Source organism: Cucurbita maxima, unplaced genomic scaffold (assembly GCF_002738345.1).
Source record: "Cucurbita maxima cultivar Rimu unplaced genomic scaffold, Cmax_1.0 Cma_Scf00585, whole genome shotgun sequence".
In the NCBI taxonomy this organism is placed as follows: Eukaryota; Viridiplantae; Streptophyta; class Magnoliopsida; order Cucurbitales; family Cucurbitaceae; genus Cucurbita; species Cucurbita maxima.
In genome coordinates, this window is record NW_019272601.1 from 4,243 (window position 1) to 17,739 (window position 13,497).

General features: G+C 36.7%; 4 protein-coding genes and 1 non-coding gene across 10 annotated transcripts; 4 read left to right on the plus strand and 1 right to left on the minus strand.

The window, feature by feature from the left end:
• Positions 1 to 719: 719 nt before the first annotated feature.
• On the plus strand, positions 720 to 2,749 carry LOC111474731 (ADP-ribosylation factor-like protein 5). Of its 4 annotated transcripts, none has more exons than XM_023119645.1 (3): positions 720 to 1,000; positions 1,181 to 1,397; positions 2,286 to 2,749. In XM_023119645.1, exons 2-3 carry the CDS (start codon positions 1,206 to 1,208, stop codon positions 2,643 to 2,645), a joined length of 552 nt encoding a protein of 183 aa, XP_022975413.1. In that variant the 5' UTR covers positions 720 to 1,000; positions 1,181 to 1,205; the 3' UTR covers positions 2,646 to 2,749. The 4 variants fall into 4 exon arrangements, with proteins under 4 accessions (XP_022975413.1, XP_022975415.1, XP_022975414.1 ...); XM_023119647.1 differs by having other exon boundaries at positions 720 to 995; XM_023119646.1 differs by having other exon boundaries at positions 720 to 995; positions 1,190 to 1,397.
• A 538-nt stretch (positions 2,750 to 3,287) lies between these two features.
• Positions 3,288 to 5,018, plus strand: LOC111474730 (leucine-rich repeat extensin-like protein 3). The gene is made up of 2 exons (XM_023119644.1): positions 3,288 to 4,785; positions 4,967 to 5,018. The coding sequence occupies exon 1, from the start codon at positions 4,205 to 4,207 to the stop codon at positions 4,757 to 4,759; it is 555 nt and encodes a 184-aa protein (XP_022975412.1). The 5' UTR covers positions 3,288 to 4,204; the 3' UTR covers positions 4,760 to 4,785; positions 4,967 to 5,018.
• On the plus strand, positions 3,407 to 3,620 carry LOC111474734. Its single transcript, XR_002716148.1, has one exon. It is a non-coding gene; the product is annotated as a Plant small nucleolar RNA U3 (small nucleolar RNA).
• Positions 5,019 to 5,989: 971 nt separating the features above from the next.
• LOC111474729 (calmodulin-like protein 11) lies at positions 5,990 to 7,267 on the plus strand. The gene is made up of 4 exons (XM_023119643.1): positions 5,990 to 6,137; positions 6,196 to 6,353; positions 6,448 to 6,528; positions 7,009 to 7,267. The coding sequence occupies exons 1-4, from the start codon at positions 6,062 to 6,064 to the stop codon at positions 7,144 to 7,146; spliced, it is 453 nt and encodes a 150-aa protein (XP_022975411.1). The 5' UTR covers positions 5,990 to 6,061; the 3' UTR covers positions 7,147 to 7,267.
• An 817-nt stretch (positions 7,268 to 8,084) lies between these two features.
• On the minus strand, positions 8,085 to 11,763 carry LOC111474732 (serine-aspartate repeat-containing protein F-like). 3 transcript variants are annotated; one of them, XM_023119650.1, is made up of 5 exons: positions 11,680 to 11,763; positions 11,519 to 11,578; positions 11,279 to 11,440; positions 10,998 to 11,189; positions 8,085 to 10,897 (listed from the first exon to the last, which is right to left on the minus strand). In XM_023119650.1, the coding sequence occupies exons 2-5, from the start codon at positions 11,559 to 11,561 to the stop codon at positions 8,307 to 8,309; spliced, it is 2,988 nt and encodes a 995-aa protein (XP_022975418.1). In that variant the 5' UTR covers positions 11,562 to 11,578; positions 11,680 to 11,763; the 3' UTR covers positions 8,085 to 8,306. The 3 variants fall into 3 exon arrangements, with proteins under 3 accessions (XP_022975418.1, XP_022975417.1, XP_022975419.1); XM_023119649.1 differs by having other exon boundaries at positions 11,519 to 11,581; positions 11,680 to 11,761; XM_023119651.1 differs by lacking the exon at positions 11,680 to 11,763 and having other exon boundaries at positions 11,519 to 11,650.
• Positions 11,764 to 13,497: the final 1,734 nt, after the last annotated feature.

Consider the following 13,497-nt stretch of genomic DNA (forward strand, 5'->3'; position numbering starts at 1 on the left):
ATTGAAAAACGAAAAAAAACAAGCACGATTTCTTATTCACACTCGTATTCATGTTGAAGATTCTTCAAAGGTATTACAACATAACTTGTGAAGGGAAAAAAGGGGTTATGATTTCGAGTTTCTTGGAGTGGAAGGGATGGAAAAGAATAAAGAAAGAAAACTAAAATGAATATGAGATTAGATGCGAAGAATCTCGTAAATCAAAATGGTAAAGAAGAGGTTGAAAAGCCATAAAGAAATAGAGAGTTCATATGTTGGACCCGAATAAAGGAAGTATATGAATGAACCGAGACTATATTCGAATAAGAGTGATATTGAGTATACGATGACTAAATATGCTCCAAGGAAGTTCCTGAGACTTATATGAGTGATAATAAAGCAGGTTAGAAGAACTCTTATTGGTTTGTGGGAGCGTGATTTTTAATTTTAGTTTTTTAAAGTTTAATATTCATGGTACAAAAAAAATAGAAGCATTTTTATTAATTTAATTTAATTTTTTTTTATATGATTATTCATATAAATTTCGCCTATATTTCATCCAAGTAATTAGCTACAACTGGGCCGGAACAAACGAATCGGGCCCTGCTTTATTGGGCTGGGCCACATCCACATCTAGGTTCAATATGTAAGATTGAGCCCATCAAATAACAGCCCAACCACGCAGGATATAATTAAAAAATAAAAAATAAAAAATATTTATTTTACTTTTGGGAAGGAAAACATTAAAATATTGTTATGTGATTATTAGTGCAAAGAGTTGGTAATGGTGGGATGCACACGTCAGCCGCCACGATGGATCAAATAATCTTTGCTGTTCATCACCTTCGCCGAAGCTCCCTTAACTTGCCGACCAAATATTATCGCTGCCCCCAAAACTTGGAAATTTCATCTCTGAATCGAGATTAGGGTTTTCTCTTCTGCTTCTTGATCGATTCTTTTGTAAAGCTCTTGTACTTTGCGCTTCGATATCCGATTTCCCGCTTCGATTAATTCAGGTTCGGTAACTCTCTATTCATTTTTAGCGGTTTTCGTTATTTGAAACAATTCGGATCTGGATCTGTGATTTGTCGTTCGTCCGATTGGATTTAGTAGCTCTTCTTTTCTAGGTGATTATTCTTCTGTTTAGCTATCAAGTTGCGTGTTGCTGTTGATGAGGAATTTATGTTTTCTTCACTTTTGGGGCATTTAGGCGATTTTGGGATACGATGGGGGCTTTCTTTTCGAGATTCTGGTTCATGTTATTTCCGGCAAAAGAATACAAAATCGTGGTCGTTGGGTTGGATAATGCCGGAAAGACGACGACTCTTTACAAATTGCACTTGGGAGAGGTTGTTACTACACATCCTACGGTTGGAAGCAATGTTGAAGAGCTCGTGTACAAGAATATCCGATTCGAGGTACAGTCGATCTATCAATTTACTCCTATTTTTCCGTCTATTTGTTTTATCTTTTATGATCGCTGTCGAAGGAAATCATGAATTTATAAACAAGAAATAAATGTTTATGAGTAAGAGGCCTTTTGGGCTCCAAGCAAAGCCATGATTGCTTACGGTCAAATTGGACAATATCATACCAAATCATGCCTTTAATTTAGTCTTGTCAATAGAATCCTCAAATGTCGAACAAAAAAGTTGTGAACCTCGAAGGTGTAGTCAAAAGTGATTCAAGTATCGAATAAAGGGTGTACTTTGTTCGAGGACTCCAAGAAGGAGTTGAGCTTCAATTAAGAGGAGGCTATTCGAAGACTCTAGGTTGTATTTTGTTTGAGAGGAGGATTGTTGGAAGTGAGTCCTACATTGGCTAATTTAGGGAAAGGATCATAGGTTTATAAGCAAGGAATACATCTCCATTAGTATAAGGTCTTTTGGAAAAGCCGAAAGCAAAGTCATGAGAGCTTATGCACAGAGGGGACAATATCATACCATTTTCTATTCTTCAGAGTGTTGGCTGGTGTGGTTTTGCACTGGACTCTTTGAGATCTTTGAATGCTCCGGCCTGTTGGTGTAGAGTTGTCACTTGATTTTGTGAGTTAGTGTATTTATAGCATTTAACTGGTAACTTCTCAAAATATCACATGATTTGCATTGTGATTTGAATGTGGTTTCCTCTATATTTGGCTTGTTTATTTGCCTAACAAAGGAAATTGAAACACAGAGTAATTGTTGGAAAAGCATATACCATGCAGTTATATTCAAAACTTTGTACAAAACCCATCTCTGTTCTTCATTTTGTAAGGCGAAGCTGAATAGCTAAAACCTGTGTTGTTTTGGCTTTGTTTTCTGTAGGTATGGGATCTCGGTGGTCAAGAGAGGCTTAGGACATCATGGGCAACATATTACCGTGGAACTCATGCTGTGATTGCGGTGATAAACAGCACAGATAGAGCAAGAATCAGCATTATGAAGGACGAGCTCTTCAGACTACTCGGTCACGATGATCTTCAGCAATCTGTGGTGCTGGTTTTTGCAAACAAACAGGACCTTAAGGATGCGATGACTCCGGTCGAAATCACCGATGCTCTTTCGCTTCACAGCATCAAGAATCACGACTGGCACATCCAAGCCTGCTCTGCCCTCACCGGAGATGGTCTATACGACGGTCTTGGGTGGATTGCTCAGCAAGTTACCAGTAAAATGCCGAGTTGATAAGAGGTATATTCCCTGCTTGTGGGATTCATTCTTCCATGTAATCTTGTGGTTATACCTCTTTCAATTCCATTTTGATTTCAGAAAGTTGTGTACTAAGTTAACAGAAAATAGATCGATATAAAAGAATTGCAAGCCTCGTCCCAAATGAGAATCACCGGAAATGTTAAAATGATGGTTACAAAATCCAGCATCGGCATCGATATTGGAATCGATTTTGAATCGTTCGGGCTCTCGAACCATCGGTCCCTAGCTGGATTTGCTGGGTCCCAGCAAGAGTTCTGGCGAAAACGGAACCAAAATGAATCAGATTGAGCGGAAATGAATAAGTCTAGAACATAACAGAGAGAAGAAGAACCACCTCCAGAAATCTAGCTTCTTGCTCGAGCCGCTTCGGCCAGCAACATAAGTTTTTCAATCTTGTCAATATTTCGATGAAAATCAAGTTCTTAGAGACCAATGTTGGAATTATATAGTTTAGAAAACATCATAATTTTAAAATTGATTAGAGTTTGATTTAATAAAATCACAAAAAAATAGCTGAATTGATTATATTTTAAAATTATAGACATTAAATTTTATTTTCCTCGCAATGATAACAATTAAATTTATTATACGGTGAACAAGTAAAAAGGAAAATTGTTACGGAACCGTTGTTTTTCCGAGGTAAATTAGCTGATTTGATGGATGTAGATATCCCACATCGGAAAATGTGGGATAAGTATAACAATATTTAAACCTAAATATGAATGCACTAGGACACGACCTTACTTGAACAGGATCTGTTCTATAGGTTGTACATCTGTGTCCTTGAGTTCTAAGGAGGCAAGAATCATAATCTGGTGGATGAACCACTGCCCTGCGGCTAGAGCGTGATTAACAGTCTAACGATCCATCGGATCTGCGGCGGTAGATGATCGTTCTCGGCGAGGCCCCGCCCTAGCTGGGATGGTCGCAAGGGCGGTCTGACAGATTATAACATACTTTTTTCTTTACCTCTCTCTCCTTTTAGTTTTTCTTTGAGCTCTCGTTTCCTTTTTGAATCTGTGTTGTGATGGATAAAATACCCTTTACAATGAGCCTGAAATCTCAAGGATTTGTTGGTTTGGAAGTGGACAATGTCCAGTTCATGCCCCTTACCTGTTTGTTGAAATGCCTCACAGACCTGCAGTGGTTTCTTTTAATGGTAAAATTGAAAGGAAAGGCAAGGGGATCTAGGCTGAAGGTCGATTTGACCAATGTTTAGAACACTCTAACTTGCTCTCAATGGAGGCTGTTGAGACCTTCCGCTTCTGCTTTTACTTCAACCCAATGGAGGGCGCTGTGCCGTGGCTGAAACTGCAGAACGAAGCATATCATAAAATGTTCTTCTGCTCAAAGATGGGGACACGTGTGAGTATAAACGGCAAGGCAAGGGTTCCGGCACTTTAGAACTTCACACGTGTAAGCATAACCTGCCAAGTGTCTGCACACGTGTCACCTACTCGCTCATCCCCTCTTCCTCCTCCTCTGTTACCAAAGCCCGAACCGTTCCACAAGAGATCTTCATTGCCGTGAAAATGTCCTGCACCTCACCCTTCTCTTTCACTCTCATAAGGAAAACGCTTCCCATTTATTATTCTTCGTCTTCCTCTTCCAATCTGGTGATCCCTTCGTTCCTTTCCCATGGCGAATTCCTCCCGTTTAAAAACTCTGCGCCTCTCTCGCGTTTTCTGCTTGTCGGGGACTCGCCGGAGTTTCCCCAAAAGAGCCCCATTCCGGAGCCTTCTGTCCCCCTCGAAATTCCTCAAATTTCGACTTCTCCAGAGATTGACCCGATCACTCCGCCAGAGCTTCCGCCGATAACTCCCGGGCCGGATTTTCCTGGATTACCGTCTCCGTTGCCTCCCGGACCCGACTTTCCAGTTCCGCCGGTTCCATCCCCTCCAGGCATCGACGTACCCATACCACCCCATAAGCCTCCAGATATAGAGCCGCCAAGGCCTGGGTCGCCGGTGCCGGAACCGGACATATTGCCTCCGCCGCCACCGGAGTTTCCGCCTCCGAGGCCTCCCGGTCCGGAGATATTCACGTCACCATCTTCCCCTGACATTCCTCCGGTAGCTATGTTTTGATGTGGATGGAAATGATTCTTCAGGTTGTAATTGTTAGACGAACACGACTCTCCACAATGGTATGATATTGTCCACTTTGAGCACAAGCTCTCATGGCTTTGCTTTGGGCTTCCCAAAAGGCCTCATACCAATGGAGAGTGTATTCTTAGATTATAAACCCATGACCATTCCCTAAATTAATCGATGTGGGACTTTCATCATCCAACAGTAATCTGTCGGCTCTTAAATCACAAGTTCTAATCTTTAATCGGTTTTTTTTTATGCCTAATCACTGGTTGGTTGGTTGGTTGGTTGGTTGGTGGGTGGGTGGGTTTGAGGGGAAAAGCTTTGAGGGGAAAAGCTTTGAGGTTTTGGTTTACCATTTTAATTATATTTTTAATATACTTAATTAATTACCAAAATAATTAACATTTAAACATATACGTAATTCATTTCTACAAATAAAAGTTAATTAAATGAATGTATTACTTATAAAATTATTAAGTATAATATAATTAGTTGATTATGATTAGTTAATGTGGAAGGTTACTTTCGACCATTATTACTACTAATGGATTATTTATAATCCTCGGAATTAAATTTCCACTCGATTATAATTTGATTTTTTATGGTTCAAAATAGGTTACAATGTACGTTGAGAATAATTTTTAATATTAAATATTATAATAAATTAGTTGATAATACTATGGCATTTTCTTATTTTCCAGGTTTCTTTTCGGAATTAATAATAATTATCGTCATAAAGTTTTGGTAAAATGTAATTGTCGTCATGAAATTTTAACACGCAAAGACCAAAAAGAAATAAGAATAATAATAATTATGTCCCGACAAAGGTTGATTTTAGGGTTTTGAATTGAAAGTCAATTCCCCATTTCCACGTCTTCCTTTTTGAACCTTTTAACTCTTTTATCTAAACACAAGTCTCCCACGTGTACACGTGTACACGTGTTTGTTCATTTTTATCTTCTAAAAATAGGAATTTCCGTCTATTTTTTTTTTAATTTTTTAAATGGTTCTCTAGAAGACATTAAATTTATGATATGGTTGGATATTTATATATGTTTTTTATATGAATGCGTACAAGTTGCTAAAGTTTGTCCATTATGTCAAGCTGGTGGTGGACTTGGAAATTCTTCTCTACAAAATAACCTAAATTTGACTCTCATTAATAGTAGCTTTTAATTTCTTTTTTAAATTAAATACACTTCAGATTCCGCTATTCCCAACTCACCCCTTTCTTTTTCTCCTCTCTGTTTCTGGTTGTTTCCCGGGAAAATCCTCTGTTTGAAGAAAGAAAAAAACATGGCGGAAATACTGAGTGAAGAACAGATCGTGGAGTTTAAGGAAGCCTTTTGTCTCTTCGACAAAGACGGCGACGGTGAGTCCCCTTTCTTTCTCCTCCGCTTTCCTTTTCCGATATTAACGTTATTTCTTAGGTTGCATTTCGATTGAGGAACTGGCGACGGTGACCCGGTCGCTGGATCAGAATCCGACGGAGGAGGAGCTGCTGGATATGATCAAGGAGGTGGACACCGATTGTAATGGAACCATCGAGTTCTCTGAGTTTCTCAATTTGATGGCCAACAGAATCAAGGTTTGAACACACGACCAAACCAACGAATTCACGACATGTCGTTCCGACAATTTCAAAGTCAAAATGTTTGAATCTTGATTCTGTTTTTGAACAGGAAACTGATGCAGACGAAGAACTTAAAGAAGCTTTCAAAGTGTTCGACAAAGATCAAAATGGTTTCATCTCAGCTACTGAGGTCAATTTTCTTCTTCCCATTTTGACGATAGACAAATACGACTCTCCACGATCGAGGCTTGACTCCTCGATTTATTTTTCTTTTGGAGTCCTTTATTCGATGTTTGAGTATTTATCAGTTTATTGGCACTTAGACTTTGATATCACCATATATGAATACAACTCTTCATATTCGGTGGTATGATATTGTTCACTTTCAACATGAGTGTTAGTGACTTTGATTTGGACTTCCCCAAAATACATCATATTAAGGGAGGATATTTTTTTGTTTATAAACCCAATCATTTCCTAAATTAGTTGACGGGGATTTTATCGTCAAACAATCCCCAAACTTCCTTCACAATTTTCCCACATTTTCTTTCTTATTTTCTCTCCTCCCAAACACTAATTTTAAAAAAATTATAATTCATATTTAATAAAGTTGAATGATTTTCAGTGGAAAATCCAACGGCTGAAATTTGTTTAATTTAATGATGTACAGCTGAGGCACGTGATGATCAATCTCGGGGAGAAGCTAACAGATGACGAAGTGAAGCAAATGATCGAAGAAGCCGATCTGGACGGTGATGGTCAAGTCAATTTTGATGAATTCGTCAAGATGATGATGACCGTTGGATGATGATTAAAACTAGCCTTTCATCAACGGACCAAAAAGCTTACTCCAATTCATTTATTTTCATACAATTTAATTTATTTCCTGTTTTTTCTTTTTGCATAATTATTTATTTGTGGTATTTTCTTTTTGTTTTGATCCCTAAGTTTATGAAAATTATTTTTGGTAGATAAATAATAAAAGTCTAAATATAAAATATGGTCTACGATTTTTTTTTTTTCAATTTTTAATTGTTTAGTCAAATAAAAAAAAACAATTTTGTCCTCCTACGAAAGTTTGTTAACAAAAAAAGTTTTATAAAAAAGCTGATGTGGCATTGAATAATTATTTTATTAATATTTAGATAAGTTAATATGCTACTTGATGCTAATTCTCATATTAAAATTTCCACTTGTGAATTAACAAAAATAAAATTATTTTAATAACATTAATAAAATACAAATTTAAAAACAAATTAGCTTAATATTAACATTTTAACTCGAAAATAACTCTATCTGTATTATATCTCAAACTACAAAGTTAAAATCGGATCCCCGCTTATCTGTTACTGAGTTAAAAGAATAATTAATTTTGATTAATTAAAAAATATTTTAATTATGAATTTTGAATAGGTTGAAAGTAAAATTAAATAATTTGAGTTAAAAATGTCATTTAAAATATGGAAAAATATGTACTTCTATTATTTTTTTTTCAAAAGATTTATAATATGTTTTTTTAGGGTAATAATTACATCATAATAAATATTAAAAGGGTATTTGGTGAATATTGACTTTGACCATGCCTTGTTGGACCATCCAAATATCCAATCCAATCAGCTTCAAGACGCGTGTTCTTGAGAATTAAATTTATTTGATTTATTTTTATCACCTTCTACTCCACGTATTGATTTATTAATTTCATTAAATAATGTTTATTATAAACTATATTTGGCTATAATTTAATTAAATAAAACATTATATTTAATAAATTCTATATTGCATTCACAAACAAATCCAAATAAGAAAAAGAATTAAATGCAAATTTAAACCACAAGATGAGATGATGACCTGTAAATTTGGCGGGAAGAGAAGTGTACGGACAGTGCGAACAAACTTGTAGAACCGTAGCAGGAAGGGAATAAAACCAGTAAAAACCACTCAGAAATTTGAATTCGAGAGAAAATCCGATCAATTGATTGCAGTAGCACAGCAGATGCAGGTTCCGAAGATTAGGGATTTGCTTCTGCGCTTCCCTTTCCGAATCGGCGATGGTGGTGGTAAGTCTTTCACTGCGTTTTTAGTGGCGCCTAATTTATGTTGATTGATTGCGGTGGATTCCATCTCCGATTTTTCTTTTTCTTTTGCGAACCCTGGGAATGAAGGTCTCGATTTCTCTGATTCGCTTCTTCCTAACTTTACAACTCGCTTCTCCGTTGGATTTGGGAAGCTAATCTCCTGCAGATTTTGTAAGTCTTCGATTGTCTTGATCTGGTATAACAATGGAATTTTCTCTGTTTCTACTGTCTTTCCTTCGCTTTGGATATCTATATTGAAGCTAGGCGATTTACGCATTTCGATATGACCGACTGAATTGTCGGAATTTGATTCGTTGCTTGTTCTTCCTGGAGATTCTTGATTTTCCTCTGTGAATGTTGAGAGGGGAAGTGTTGTTACATTCTGTTCGTCGATCGGATTTGTCGATGGTTTAGTTTCCGTGAATGTTGCTGAAGCTGTTTGTATATAATGTGGAGAGTCTGAGGAGTTTTTCTTGGATTTTTCAGTTGCTTTTTCGGTTATTTGCCTCAGTGTTGAGATTGATTCATCTGTACTTTCTCCAGTTTGAAATGTGATCGAAGCTTCCTTTTGATGGCTTTGAGGTTGAAGCCCTAAAAGAGGTTCAAATAAGTTTTCCTTTGGTTCTCGTCTTTCCCCTTCATGTCCAATGTTTGTTGAAATTTCCGTTGTCTCTCCCATCCCCCCATTCTTCTGCTTGCAATCTCCAATAGATGAATTTAAAACTTCCATAACTTGTTCAGAAATTTCCAGATATTCTCCATCTGAATCCTCGCAATCTTCTCCAGGAGTCTCGTTCTGGTTTCTGACAACAGATTCAGAAGCTGCATTTTCCTCGGAGTGCGACCTAATCGTGTTAAATTCCTCTTGGACCTCATTTGAAATCTTAGATTGAGTTGGAGGATTGTCTTGAACGATTGTTTCAGTTCCCTGTTCTTCTCTTAATTGGGGGTTTTCTTTCAAAACCGTGCATCTGTTTTCAAACTCAGGAACTTGCATGCATGACTTCGGTAATTCTATCACCATACTCTCTTCTGGTTGTGAACATGAAGTATTATGACCGATCAAATCTATCGCAATTTCTTCATCTTTAGTATCGACAATTTTGGCTGCTGGCATTGTATATTCATGGCATGCCCTTGGCTCTATTATATCACATTTTTTCTTCTCCATATCTGTCTCTGCCTCTGCGCCGAAACAGTCCACGTCAGTTAATTTTTCTGTGAACATGACGTGACCATTCTCCTCAGTATGTTCCAAACTAGAGCCGGAACAATACTTGCTTTCTTGTACGGATCCATCATCACTTGATCCCCCCAATGATTCTGCCTTGGTTTCAGGCAATTCATGATGAATAGACTTAAGATCTGAATTATTTTCTGATTTTGGATCGTCCTGTACATGTAACGTCTTGACATCGTAGCTTTTTCCCTTCTCTGCATCATTCTCCTTATCTGTATCTCGAAGAGTATCAATAACTTGATCAGCATCGAAATCTGAGGGCTTTCTTAATTTTGGATCTTTTAATGCTTGTGCTATCATGTCGAAGTTGGAAACCTTTTCCTTCAGTCCATCACCTTCCTTATCAGTATCTTGATTGGTTTCAATAACTTGATCAGCATCAAAATTTGAAGTCGTTTCAGATTTTGGATCTTCTGATGCTTGTTTTCTCGTGTCAAAGTTGGAATCTTTTCCCCTTGCTCCATCATTTTCATTATGTTTTTCTTGATCATTATCAATAACTTGATCAGCAACAAAATCTGAAAAGTTCTCAGATTTTGGGTCTTCTGATGCTTGTGTCATCGTATTGCAGTGTGAACCTTTGACCATCCCAATATCACCTTTTTCTTGATCATTATCAATAACTTGCTCAGCAACAAAATCTGAAAAATTTTCAGATTTTGGGTCTTCTGATGCTTGCGTCATCGTATTGCAGTTTGAACCCTTGAGCCTCTCAATATCACCTTCCTTTTCTGTATCTCGATCAGTATCAAGAACTTGATCAACATGAAAATCTGTTGTTTTTTCAGTTTTTGGATCTAAGTTGGAACCTTTACCCCTCTCTCTATCATCTTCCTTATCTGCATCTCGATCAGTATCAATAACTTGATCAGCATCAAAATCTGAAATCTTTTTAGTTTTTGGATCTTCTGATGCCTGTGTTATCATGTCGAAGTTTGAACCTTTTCCCCTCACTCCATTTTCCTTATCAATACCTCGGCCAATACCGAGAACTCGATCCATATTGGTGGTTTCTTCTGAATCTGCCATGGCACAGTCTGCAGAATGGTAAGTGTCGTTCGAACTCAATCCCAAAGCATCCTTGCATTCTTCTGGAGACTTGTTGCTATCTTCTATGAAAGATTCGGCTTTAATGTTGAGCAATTCATGCTGAGTACTTTTGAAATCTGAAGTCTTTTCAGGTTTCGGTTCATCTAATGCTAGTATTGTTGTGTTCAAATTGGAAACTCCCTCCCCTTCTTCCTCTGTTTCAATTTGGAGCAGACAAAACGATTGATTAGATGCTACGAAGTTTACTAGTACTACATACAATTAAATTACAGAAGTAAGGGAACTTCTGCTGACCTTCCTGATTTGAAGCCTGCTTTTCATGCTCATGCTCATTTCCATCCGATCTATTCTCTTCCGAATCAAACTCCTTTGTTTTATCCTCTTTAGAGTTGGCCTGGACTTCATTGTCCTCTTTAGTTCTGTCTGGTAGCTTTTCAGAAACCACATGAAACTCTGCCGTATTACATTCTTTATTTTTTTCTTCCTCTGCATAAATATATAGGGACAGTAGGTTGGATAAGACTCTAGAATACTAGAATTTATCTATAACAGAGATGTTAAAATTCTGTGCAGACCTTTCTCTATGACATGGTGATTTTCATTCAGTTTATCTGCACCATCAGAACCTGGCCTAGCCTCTTTTTGGCTGAAGTCTGCAACTTCATCCGCTTTGACTTCGTTGGCCCCACCTTCCAGTAAAGATTGTTCTGGACCTTCAGTTCTTGCCTGTTCTTCCTCTGCATCAATAGAACAGAAAACACGATTATACATGTCGTAAACTAGTCTTACCCAGGCTATTCAGACTTCAAAATTACCTCTAAATTCAGATGTGTTATTGTTTCCCATCTCATTTCCCATATTCAACTCAACAAATCCTGCTATTAAGGGGTTTAATACACAACACTCACAATTCTATAACTGACAAGCTGAATAAAATCGGAATTAAAGGGGGCTTCTATACTTCAAACTTCCTTACCATTGTGATGATCATGATGATATTTGACAGCTTGATCTGTTGTAGACAGCTAGGTTGTTGACACAAGATTAAACAATTTCAGAAATATTGCTAGAACATAAGCTCTAAATGAGTAATCTGTCAGCCGAACTCTTTCAACCTCTCATTCCTCTCTGACACTGGTTCAGCTTTATAGCTTTCAAGATTTTGTTTAGTACATAAAGTTCGACAATCTTCCACTCAAATGAGCGCTAATGATCTGTCGTTATGATTGTGCTTTTGCAACTAAAATTTCTAGACTGTTTTCAGTATTTGTTGGAAAAGGCTGTTGTAGTGGTAACCTTAAAGCAGGGGTACATCAAAACTGGACATCACTGGAGCTGCCATTTCTGGGGTAAAGCGCCTTCTTGCTGTGTTTTTCATTAACAAATTCAATCCCCCATATTTACTTTTCATCATTTTCCCTATTTTTAAAGGGCATGGGTCGGCTAACTAGAATTGAAATTGCTATATTATTGCATTGTCATCATTCTGTGATGACATCTGTAAATGAACTGCACTCCTCAAAATTGTTTAGAGTTAGAAAGTCTTGATTACAAACTAAGAAGTTATGAGTCCCTTTGATTAAAGTTAGAGCTTAACTGATATAATCATTCTCGGTTGGAGGTTTTTTTTTTTCGAACAGGTGGGCCGATTGATCAACATTTCTTGAGCTTTAATCTTGTTGGTGGTTGATGCAAGGTGGCTGAACTCCATTATTTGAGGACGAGTTCATCATATCAGTAATTTGGTATGTAAGTTCTCTACCTGTCTATTACACCTTTAAGAGTTAAATAATTGGGCTGTTCTGCTTTTTCCTCATTAACAAAATCAAAAAATAATGGTGGGGGATACCCACTAATCAGCTTTTCCGGCAAACAATTGATGAAGGAAATGAATATGCGCATTGGGACCGTACATCTGCCCATTTGTTTCTGTTACAGTGTAGTTTTCGAACTTCAAATTTGATTAATTATTGTTGATGATTTAATGATTACAAAAATAAAATAGTTAGAAAATTATTTGATCCATCAAAATTTGACGCAGGTAACGTATTACCTTTAATAATTTATTTGTTAATGACATACCATCGGCTACTTTTGTAATTATTTTATGTTTTTTGCCTTTAATAAATTAACTTCTCTTCTTTTTTAATTTTAAAAACAAAATCTGTTTGTTTACTCATCCTGTCTATTTTCATTTTTCTTATGAACACATTACAATTTATAATTAAATTTCAAAACATTTTTAAAACACGTAAAAAAAAAACAAATAAACTTATGGGTGGATCATAGGTTAAAGTAGTATTTATAGGCTAAGTTCTGGAACCAAAAAAATGTCTGGGAACAAAATTATGAACCTACGACTGATTTTTTTTTTTTATTATAAAAAAAAACAAAATAATTTGCAATAGCTATATGGAAATTAGAATCCAACCCTAAACATTCTATCTATTGATTTCCATTGGTACATCAGTGACAATGCTCACTCGTCTCTATCACTACTCTGTAGTGACTCGAAACAATGCCTTCAACTATAGAACTCGCAAAGGGATCCTATTAGAATAATATAGTGAAAGTTGTTTAACCTGAAAATCAAATCCATCATCAAGCCCATCTCCTTCATAGAACTGAACATAAAGAACACTAATACACAAGCTGCAGAGTCTTGTAATGCGATGAGGGCATCTATAATTTACAAAGAGAGGCAAATTATGTTTTGCTTCAGTTCCATCCATCTCTTGGTCTTATTCATATGTTCAAATTGCTAATATACTTTTCTCTGATACAGCACCCTATG

Excerpts from the sequence above, each read along its gene's own strand:
- LOC111474730 (XM_023119644.1), top strand. The coding sequence starts at position 4,205 with ATGTCCTGCACCTCACCCTTCTCTTTCACTCTCATAAGGAAAACGCTT.
- LOC111474732 (XM_023119650.1), bottom strand. The coding sequence starts at position 11,561 with ATGGGAAATGAGATGGGAAACAATAACACATCTGAATTTAGAG. Across the intron at positions 11,441-11,518 it reads TAACACATCTGAATTTAGAG|AGGAAGAACAGGCAAGAACT; the intron begins GTAATTTTGAAG and ends CTATTGATGCAG. Across the intron at positions 11,190-11,278 it reads TCACCATGTCATAGAGAAAG|AGGAAGAAAAAAATAAAGAA; the intron begins GTCTGCACAGAA and ends ATATTTATGCAG.
- LOC111474729 (XM_023119643.1), top strand. The coding sequence starts at position 6,062 with ATGGCGGAAATACTGAGTGAAGAACAGATCGTGGAGTTTAAGGAAGCC. Across the intron at positions 6,354-6,447 it reads TGATGGCCAACAGAATCAAG|GAAACTGATGCAGACGAAGA; the intron begins GTTTGAACACAC and ends GTTTTTGAACAG. Across the intron at positions 6,529-7,008 it reads GTTTCATCTCAGCTACTGAG|CTGAGGCACGTGATGATCAA; the intron begins GTCAATTTTCTT and ends AATGATGTACAG.
- LOC111474731 (XM_023119645.1), top strand. The coding sequence starts at position 1,206 with ATGGGGGCTTTCTTTTCGAGATTCTGGTTCATGTTATTTCCGGCAAAA. Across the intron at positions 1,398-2,285 it reads ACAAGAATATCCGATTCGAG|GTATGGGATCTCGGTGGTCA; the intron begins GTACAGTCGATC and ends TGTTTTCTGTAG.